Source organism: Carex rostrata, chromosome 25 (genome assembly GCF_964058835.1).
Source record: "Carex rostrata chromosome 25, lpCarRost1.2, whole genome shotgun sequence".
Lineage (NCBI taxonomy): Eukaryota > Viridiplantae > Streptophyta > Magnoliopsida > Poales > Cyperaceae > Carex > Carex rostrata.
The window spans coordinates 1671178-1681492 of NC_135942.1; the positions used below are offsets into that span (position 1 = coordinate 1671178).

General features: G+C 35.4%; 1 protein-coding gene across 3 annotated transcripts; it reads left to right on the forward strand.

The window, feature by feature from the left end:
• The first annotated feature begins 1756 nt into the window (after positions 1-1756).
• Positions 1757-10065, forward strand: LOC144543626 (Tetratricopeptide repeat (TPR)-like superfamily protein). Of its 3 annotated transcripts, XM_078291959.1 has the most exons (15): positions 1757-1908; positions 3280-3671; positions 3781-3838; positions 3937-3997; positions 4091-4281; positions 4357-4464; positions 4619-4801; positions 6526-6984; positions 7079-7174; positions 7261-7443; positions 7545-7772; positions 7881-8024; positions 8158-8346; positions 8725-8844; positions 9251-10065. In XM_078291959.1, exons 2-15 carry the CDS (start codon positions 3658-3660, stop codon positions 9665-9667), a joined length of 2451 nt encoding a protein of 816 aa, XP_078148085.1. In that variant the 5' UTR covers positions 1757-1908; positions 3280-3657; the 3' UTR covers positions 9668-10065. The 3 variants fall into 3 exon arrangements, with proteins under 3 accessions (XP_078148085.1, XP_078148084.1, XP_078148086.1); XM_078291958.1 differs by lacking the exon at positions 1757-1908 and having other exon boundaries at positions 3565-3671; positions 3772-3838; XM_078291960.1 differs by lacking the exons at positions 1757-1908; positions 3280-3671 and having other exon boundaries at positions 3924-3997.
• The last annotated feature ends 250 nt before the right edge of the window (positions 10066-10315 follow it).

Genomic DNA, 10315 nt, shown 5'->3' on the forward strand with positions numbered 1-10315 from the left:
GTCCCCTAATAATAGTCCCCACTAATAACTACCTTAACTAACTTTTGAATTAAATTATACTGTCCCCTAATAACTTCCTTAACTGTTGATGGTCCCGCTAATAACTGCCGTTGATTAAACATGACTTGTTGGCAAGTTCAAGAATACATTATTTATTTTTGTCTTGTCATGTATTTATCCCTGTAGCATAAAATATTCATTTAATCTATGTAAATCATAGATGTATTACTGAAAGTTGCAATTAAAATATTTAGAAATAAATGTTTATCGATGTTCAAGAAAGTATATATCATTATGTCTGACAAATATATATCATTATGTATGACAAATATTTACCATTATTTCTGACATGATGATATATTGATTTGATTAAACATTATTTGTTGGCAAGTTAAAGAACAAATTATTCATTTTTGTGCCGTTAAGTATTTATCTATATAACATAAAATATTCATCTAATTTATTTAAGTCATAGATGTTTTACTGAAAGTTGCAATTAAAATATTTAGAAATAAATGTTTATATATTTATTGATATTCAAGAAAGTATTTATTATTATTTCTGACAAGTATTTATCATTATGATTGAGAAGTATTTATCATTGTCTCTGACATAATGATACATTGATTTCATTAAACATTACTTATTGACAATTTCAAGAACAAAATATTCATTTTTGTATCATTAAATATTTATCCATGTAACATAAAATATTTATCTAATCTATTTAAGTCATAGATCTTTTATTGAAAGTTGCAATTAAAATATTTAGAAATAAATGTTTATCTATTTATTGATGTCCAAGAAATTATTTATCATTGCTTCTGACAAGTATTTATCATTATGTCTGAGAAGTATTTATCATTGTCTGAGAATTTCAGCCCATGAAGTTTTGGACCACGATACAAAGAAAAAAAGAAAAAAAGAAATTTTGTGCGGGAATAATTTATGGATTGATCTATTTTTTTCATAAATAGAGGTAATTGTATTGGGATTAATACTTGCAAATTCAACATAAATACTTTGATGTTTTAAATTAAACAGTAGTATTTTATTAATGATTGAGTGGTTTCCTCATAGTTGTTTTGGAAATTTCTGCGGGATTAATTGCGGTGATTGAGGTGTGAAAATTGTTATCAAGATACAAATATAAATGGGGCTAGACCCTCATCTTTTAATCAAAAAAAAAAAAAAATTACTTCACAGTTTGCATTCTACGAGTTGTGTTTGAATATAGGAATTATATTTATGTTGTATTTATCCGTTGTTCGATAATGTAAAATATATATTAATAGGGGCCGAACACGGGTCGGGCTCAGATCCGCCAAAGTCCAAATTTCTTCTCCAACTTGCTTTTTTCCCACCAGATCTCTTTCGCGCGCCAGTCCAATTTAAAATTAATTCCTCTCTCAAGCCCAGCTCTAGCGCATTGATTCAATTTCCTAAATACACGCTCATGTGAGATGCCTAGGCTGAAATTCTATCATCTCCTTAAAAATGTATACTTTATTTCTCATTTACAAGCTCGATTGATATTTTTAGAAGGGGACATCAGCTCAACTTGATTTGGTGTTTTATCTCCTACTATTGGTTTGTATGTAGAAGATAATTGGGCATCAAATTTAGGCCTGCTAGGCCGAAATTCGGCCCGTTGAACACCTCATTTCACAGCCCGTTTGAGCACCTCTTAGTTACGACAATCTCTCCGTTTGAGCCTAGCCCGTCTGAACAAGTAACCCTCTCTCTGTACGCTACTCCGCCTCTCTATTACCCTCTCTGAACTCTCAGTCCGATCTTGGCTTACAGGAGGTCCCACCGCACCACCTTCCTGAGCGCCTCTCTCTTCTCTCCCAGACTATTGGCGCCGACCCCTCTCCCCGACCCTTTCTCTGCTCCTCTCCATTCTTGGTAAGCGCTCCCTTCCTCCCTCTCCCTTGTTGTCTCTGATTCGGTTGAATTCCAATCAATTTTTAAGGAGTCAAACTGGGACTTCACTTCCTGACAAAAAAAAAATTAGTGTGCTATGCTTGATTATATTCCCCGACAAATCATTGTACTTTTCATTTTGGAATGAATATTTGCTGATTATTACATTGCCATTGCATTTCTTTTATTTATTAAGTTTTTTGAATTTTAGTTAAGAGTATTTTTTTTTTTTTTTTTTTGGTTTTGAAAAAGCAACAAATCTGCAAAACAACTCATTATTGATGTTGGGTATCCTAGAAGGGGTGAAATCAATATGGAAAACATGATAGGGTGAAATTTTTAGATGTGGCATAATTTTCTAATTATTTTGAAATAAAAAATATATTTTTTACAATTATTTAGTAAAGGTATACTTGCACAAGCAAAAGCAGTATTATGTCTTTTGTTTGAGTATACACACATAGCATGAATTGATTGCTGCCCAATTAAGCTTATGCTTTTGCACAAGCTATAGGTTGTTGTTTATCTCTGCAAAAGTTTGGTTATTGACTGCAGCCAAATTAAGCATGTGTTTTTGAAACAAAAATTATACTTTTGATACTTAAATGCAAGTGCTTTGATTTAGGCACTCTTTAAATGCAAGTGCTTTAATATACAGTTTTTTCTGAGATCGGGCAGTATTTTTATGTAGGTTTTAATTACCTCAGTTAATCAATTACACAGCCTGTCTGGACTTGAATCTGAGGTGGCAATCCTTGATTTAGTTAGAAACCTTACATAGTTAAAACAAATTAATTAAATGATGATTGATTATAATTACTCAGTGACGACTGGTACCATTGGTTTTCATACTATCAGGTATGTACTGGTATAATTTCTGTTCCTTACTGGTATGGTTTTCAAATAATATATACAGTTTTCTCTGAGGTTTGAAGTGTTTTAGTTACAGTTTCCTGACACCTTGTGCATCAAATCTGGTAGCTTGGTAGACCTCATTATTCTCCCTTTTTTATTTCTTTCTGTTTTTGTTCTTTTAATTAAGGTTTGGGCCCAGGCTTAACTTTGACAGGGAAAATAAATTATGAGAAAAAAAAAACAGTGCCAATATTTCCATTATTGAAATTTAAACATTTTTTCTGGTTTTGAATTCTACGTCAAGATTCCAGTTGGGTTTCATTTCTAGCCTACCCCAACTTGTTTGGGATAAATGCTTGGTTGTTGTTGTTGTTGTTGTTGAATTCTACATCATCTGTCACTATTTATCTTACTATTCATGATTATATAGTCAATATACTTTATTATTCAATCAAAAGGCTTGAGTCTGCAGTGTTTATGTTTTATGGTTTAATTTAGTTGGACGGGCTTTTCCGAACTGCATGCGAATTGGATGGGCTTTTCAGAACTGATCTTAAGGTGAACGGGAATGGGGCTCAATATTGAACATGAATTGGTTGGGCTGAGTTTGAACGGGTTTTGCAGACTTCATAAATTGAGCTGGGCCGAGTTTGGACTCAAACCCGCTCATTAGCAGTCCTAGTTGACCTGGCCTTGGCCTTGGGTTTGACTTTTTTTTCCCTCGAGTCACTGAATCATATCTGGGCCTTCTGTGCTGTATTATTGGGCTGGGCTGGGCTGGGCTGGGCTGGGCTGGGCTGGGTTGATTCATAGCTCGTATATTATCAGGCCTAATCTACACCCGTTGATTCAAGCTCCATCCTACAACCCGAGACCATGCAAAGACTCCTGTCAGTAAATGCTTTCATAAAATGCAATTTTCTTTAGAAAAAAATAGCATTTTTCAAGCATTCAGCTTTTATTCTATTTGTTTGAGTAGAATTTTCTTAGTCAATGCAGATGGCGAGCTGCTTGCCAATCAAGTAACATATACTATTCCTGCAACACCCTACTTAAGGTTAGCAACTATAATTCAATTTCTTCTCTCTGCATTATGTTTCCCACTTGTCAGTTGTCACCAACCTTTCTGATTATTTGTTGAGTTGTCTTGCTTAGGTGGGGGTCAATGCATTCGAGAACAGAGAGCACTCAACACATGCTCTGGCCAATTCTACTGGTACTTCACTATATCCATAATTCTCTAAGTCAAAAGATCTAACATTTGATTGAATTTTGTTAAAATTAACTATCATGTGATTTATTGTTGTAGGCCATTATAGTAGTGGATGGATGGGAAGTTTGGCTAGCCGAACTGCACAGCAAAAAATTGTAAATGCACTGCGTGGTGGTGATAGAGAGCGTGCTTCTGCAATGCTTTCAGAGATAGCTCTGAATAATTCTCTAAGCGCTGGAGATTTTTCCTATATTCTTAAATATTGTGCAGAAGCTCCTGATCCAATGGTAATGTTAATTTCAACAAATGTAGAATACCTTTTTATTCTTTAATTTATTGATGGAGTTTGTTATTGATTGTAGTTTATATTGGAGACATGGCAAACAATGGAAGAGAAATCAATAGATTTTAACAAAGGAATTTGCAGATATATTGTTCAAGCACTTTCTAAAGGTGGATACACAAAGGAGGTACCCAATTTCCATCCACTACCTTCGTTATTTTTCCTTTGTTATGCTGTTCTACAAGGTTATAATTAATAACTAGCGAATATCTCTAGCACATAACATGTCTGTATGATAGAGTAGAAAAGCTTATTGATTGTATTTTTTTTTTTTGTTGTAGGCGGTTGATTGGTTGACACTCCTCGAGGAAAGCAACTGTACTGGCTATACTCTGCCAATTTTCAATGTTTTCTTAAGTGCCTCACATGGAACCGAAAAACTGAGAGCTGTCAAAAACTGTTTGGATAAAATGGACTCCCAATTTATCGGCAAGTCTGAAATTACCTACTGGGAACTTCTCAAGGTTTGCCCCAAAAAATCTAGCAGTAAATAATTCAAGCTCATTCTTATTTTGATGCTTTCTTTCTTCTTAGATTTTACTTATTTTTTTTAAGGTTGGGGGACAAATTGACCACTAACAATTTGTATTAATTAAATAAAGTTTACCAACTAGTAAATTAAAGCAGCATAGAACAATAATAAGTCGCAAATCCTCCCCCTGGACCTAATCTTTGGTACGGTAACTGTCCTCTAACTGTACCTGTACAACTGGTGTACATCAAGAGCTGTATCATGGATCAGTATTGATGCAATTCTGTTCTTGTGGGAGAATTGTCTCGCATTCCTCTCTCTCCACATTACCCAGCACACTGCAACCCAGATTGTGTCCCATAGATTGATCATTATTTGCGACAAGTCTCTCCTGTTAAACCCCCAAATGTCTATGGTGTCCAGGTTGTTTACTGACAAGGAAAGGTTGAAGTGTGTCAGGATCCATCTATAGAAGCGTTGTGAGTAAGGGTACAGCCATAGGATATGATCCTTAGTCTCGTGCTAAATCACATGGCAGAGCTTACATTTGGGTGCGATGTTGCAACCCCTCTTATTGAGTACCTATTGTGTCAGAATTTTATTGGGAGGGGATTTCAATTTCCAGAGAGCTCGGTGATAGATGCATTCCATATCTCTGTGGTGAATGAGAGCATACACAGATGTACTTGTGAATTGTCCATGTTGTGTCCAATGCCATACGGGTTGTGTTCCCTCATTATCAGGTACTATAGAGCACAAGTAGAAGCCTGACAGTTTGCCTAGGGTTTTGAGGAAGAATGAGTTTCCATATCCATTTAGTCAGTTGTGCATCATTTTGGGCTTGGAAGTTGATAATTCCCATTCCCCTGTTTTCCTTGAGTGTACTTGTCCCAGTTGACAAGGCAATTTATCCCTTTTCATGATTCATTTCCTTTCCACGGGAAATTCCTTTGCAATCTTTCGATGGGTTTGATCACCCACTTGGGTAGCTTCATTGCTTGCATGTAGTGGAGAGGAATGGTTGAAAGAACAGATATGACAAGTGTGACTCTTCCACTAAATGACATGAAGTTAGATTTCCACCCTGCTAGCTTCTGCTGAACCGCTGAAATTAATGGCTGGTAGTCTATTTTCCTCAGTTTTCATAGCGTGAGGGGCAATTCAAGGTAGTTCCGGGGCAGCTCAGAGGGTTATAAATGGGCCTCTCATAAATGGGCCTGAAATGTGGGCCTTGGTTTGAAAGCACAGCCTGAAACATATGGGGTGTTTGTAAACCCGATCTTTCGTGGATTGCAAATTTCTGTAAGCCTGAAACATATGGGGGTGTTTTTAAACCCGATTTTTCATGGATTGCAATTTCAGAAATTTAATTTCTCCTTTAGTAAGATCGAAAATTTATTCTTTCAAGCACAAAAAGTTGTGATCTTAGTAGACTGACAGTGAGGTTCATTACCAGTGTGTCTCTGTACTTGTACTAGTGAGATCATGTATCACTGTATCTGCTTTACGCAGATAGTCAGATGTAATTGCCTTGTTGACTGCTGAAATTGTGGTCATTTTACTCTAGTATATGATGTAATCTTGCCAGTACATATGTGGGGTTTTGTAAATGTCTAGATGCATATACATATGTTATTGTAAATTTACTTGTTCATTTTGACTAGCATCTACTTTGGTGCTTTCTTTTCTATAATTGATAGTAAATTGGGAATTCAGCTTGCAGTTTCACAGAAGAATCTTCTCGCGGTAAATGAAATATGGATGGATTGTACCAAGTACTACACACCAAGTATAGTAATACTGAGAAAGTTTATATGGTCTTTCACGAAGCTGGGTGACTTAGATGCAGCACATAACATTTTGCAACACATGGTGAAAGTTGCAGTAACTCATAAGGCACCTATTAGGGTTTCTCCTAAACAGAAGTACCAATCACCATGGCTGGATATTCCCATACCGGCATTGATTGAGTTGCCAGATTTGATGTTATTACCTGGCCAAAAATCTGAGGTGGGAGAAGAGTTGACTGTATGTCAGCATTCTTATAGAAGTAAGTTTGACCTGATACCATCTTCATCACCAGTTAAATTTTTCCTGAGATGGGCTTTTAATGATATTTTGCATGCTTGTGCATGGTTCGGAAATTGTGACATAGCTGAGAAGCTGTTTGTACAGGTACATAATACATGGGTTTCAAATTTTTATTACACTTTTGCAGGTTTGGTCTTTACTACTTTAGGAGTTATTTTAACGCTACTTATTTTCTTAGATGCATGATCTTGGGTTGAGACCATCGCAACATACATCCAGTGGCTTAATAAAGTCTGTTATTACTGGAAAGGATGTTACACATGCCATGGATTTGGTACTTCTTTTCATGCTATTTGCATTATTTTCTTCCATGTACAAACATATTACATGTTTTGAGGTAAAATAATGTTGGTGTTTCAGATTAAAACAATGGAGGATATGGGATTGCAGCTTTACGATGATACACTTGCATCTATTTCTGTTGGTTATAGCAAAATACTGGAGCTAGATTTAGCTGAGTATTTTCTTGATAGAGTATCTGATAAGTATCGGTACTTAAAGCAACGACCCTTTAATGCCATACTTGCTGCATGTGACATCATGGTAACAATATCTGAATTTATTGCTTTCATGTATAGTCACTTCAATAAGAATTAATAAAATCCCTTAACTTCTTTATTTTGTGTTGAAAATTTACCTTGCAGGATGAACCTGATAGAGCAATCCGTATATTAGCCCAAATGAGGAAGTCTAATGTGAAATTGAACAATAGGACTTATGCACTGATGTTTTCTATATTTGGAAATGTGAATGCACCATATGAGGAGGGAAACATGCTATCCCATGCGGAGGTTTCTAGAAGGATCAGTATTATAGAGAGTGACATGTCTAAGAATAAGATTCAACATACCTTTTTTACCTTGAAGAACCTGGTAAGTTTCTTTCTTATTATCTCGATTGAAGGTTCTCATATTTGATGATACTTGACTGCATATTTACTTTGTTTTGTGATATAACATGTGATCTTACCATTTTTATAGATAAGAGCTCTAGGAGCTGAGGGTATGATAGATGAGATGTTAAAATACTTAAATTTGGCTGAGAGCAGATTATCACGGTTAAGCCTTACACAAAAGAGTGACTTCTACAACATTGTATTGGACTCGCTAGTTAAGGCCGGCCAAGTATGTCTCTTTCTCTCTATATATCTTGCTCTCTGTTGCATATGCTTAAGAACCCAAGGGTCTGATTGCAAATTGAGCAAAATAAAGAGCTGTCTACAACTAACTTTTCCTGTTTTGATTGTTTGAATGGCAGATTCACTCCACTATAAGGGTATTCAACACTATGAGGTTGTATGGGATACCGGCAAACACGGCCATCTATAATATCATGATAGAGTGTTGCAGTTTATTGACTTCCAGTAATTGTGCATGGGCTTTGGTCTCTTTGATGTACCAAGATGGTTTCGTACCTCAGATTTTCACCTATACCGCCCTCATAAAGGTATGTCAATATGTTTTGTTCATATATGCAGGAAAATGATAGCAAGCTTTTTAATTTTTTTTTATATCTTTTCAATTCTTCTTCAGATCAGAGTAGCCGACATAGGTACTTTATTGTGGTGAATGTTAATTGCTAAAATGCCTACCAATCCGTGACAGAACCAGTACTAAATATTATATTCCTAGTATTTGACTTTTCCTTCTTTTTTTCTTTTGTATTTAAGCTTGTCTGTGCATAATTGCATAACAAGGGTGAGTTCAGCCCACTCTGTATGCTAAAGTCAGTGTTCAAGTTTGTCAGGGGCCTCTGAAAAATGCAGTTAATGTTCCTCCAAAGTACTGACACCTCAATTATTTTTATTTTCTTTGCTTTGATTAGGTACTATTGTTGGAAGAAGATTTTGACAGTGTACTTCAACTCATGGAACTAATAGGAGTTGAAGGAATTCAACCTGACATTGAGCTTTATAACACAATACTTACAGGAGCTTCTGCAAAAGTAGGTGTCTATTAATGGTTGCATTAATATATTGAGTACAGTGTCAGTCCAGTTAATGCCAGAGCAGTCTGCATTTACTATAATTATTTCTTCAATTTTGTTCTTTAGGTCACTGTTGTTTTTGTTTTCTTGGGTTGCTTCATAGTTGTTGAGAAGTCATGGTAAAATGAACCTTAGTTGCACAATTTGAATAGCACTTCATTAGGTTAATGAAAACTTGATTACAAATTTGTTACTAAATAGGGATGAATTGGGATAAAGCGAGTTTAATCAAAGTTAGGTTAATCAGTAGACATACCAGTTGACCCCTTACTGGCACGTGCCTACCAAAATGGAAATGTCAATCTAGCTATATTTTATTAACTTTTCAATCCATGATCTGAGTCTCTGTTTTTTTTATTGATAGGGTCGAATTCATGTTGTAGAGCATATTATTGAACAAATGCACAGAGATAGAATTCCTCCAGATCCAGCTACTATCTCTTACACACTCTCCACCTATGTGGATTCTGGATTGCACACCACTGCTATTGAGGCATTGCAGGTGCTGAGTATGCGAATGATCTCTCTGGAGCCTTCCGTGTTACAAGAATATAGAGAATTTTATGAGGAACTTGTGATTAGTGAAGACCCAAATGCTGAAGTGAAGATAATGAAGTTGTTTGAAAATTCTGAAGAGCATCAAGCAATGGCTCTGTTAAATCTTAGATTTTGTGCCATTATTGGGTCTTCACCTATTTCTTGGTTGCCTGACGAGAGTCTCTGGGCAAGAAGGCTTTCTTCTTCTTATGAAAGCATAAGGGCAAAATGGTCTAAAAAATAGTTACCCTTACACCCAACAAGGGAAGGAAAAAGAAAGGAAAAGTGAAAGAAGAGAAAACACAAGTGCCAATTTTGTAGTACAGAGCTTCTAATGAACCTTAGTTGCACAAAAGCTTGGGTAGCATTTTTGTGATTAGAGTTGTGTAAATAACAGCGCTCAATTTTGTAGTAGAGGGCTTCTAGTGACTTAAAAAGAGGTCGCACAATAATTGTCGAAGCACACCTTTGTAAAAGGTTTGCTCAGTAGATTATATTCTTTTTAATAAATAAAACAGCAAATAGTAGTAGGATTTTTAGTTCAAGAATGGCAAGTTTTGCAGTGGTGGTACGGTGGAAATTTTTGTAATACATGTTAGAATTATACTTGTAGTGTCTTGATATATTTATTTATTAATTTTGAAATAGTGGGGTTACCACTGGTTTCATTACCCAACTAATGATATTTACAATTAATTTTACAAGCTGGCTGTCGGCACCGTATTTACAATTTTACAAGCTTATAAACTATAAAGAAATCAATAAAATACAGTAAGATATGAACCGACCGCATAGCTATCACAGAACAAAAGTCTAGAGGTGTCTTGATTTGTTATTATTATTTTTTTTAAATTCGGACTTCGTATGGAAGAAAAAATATTTATTGAATACA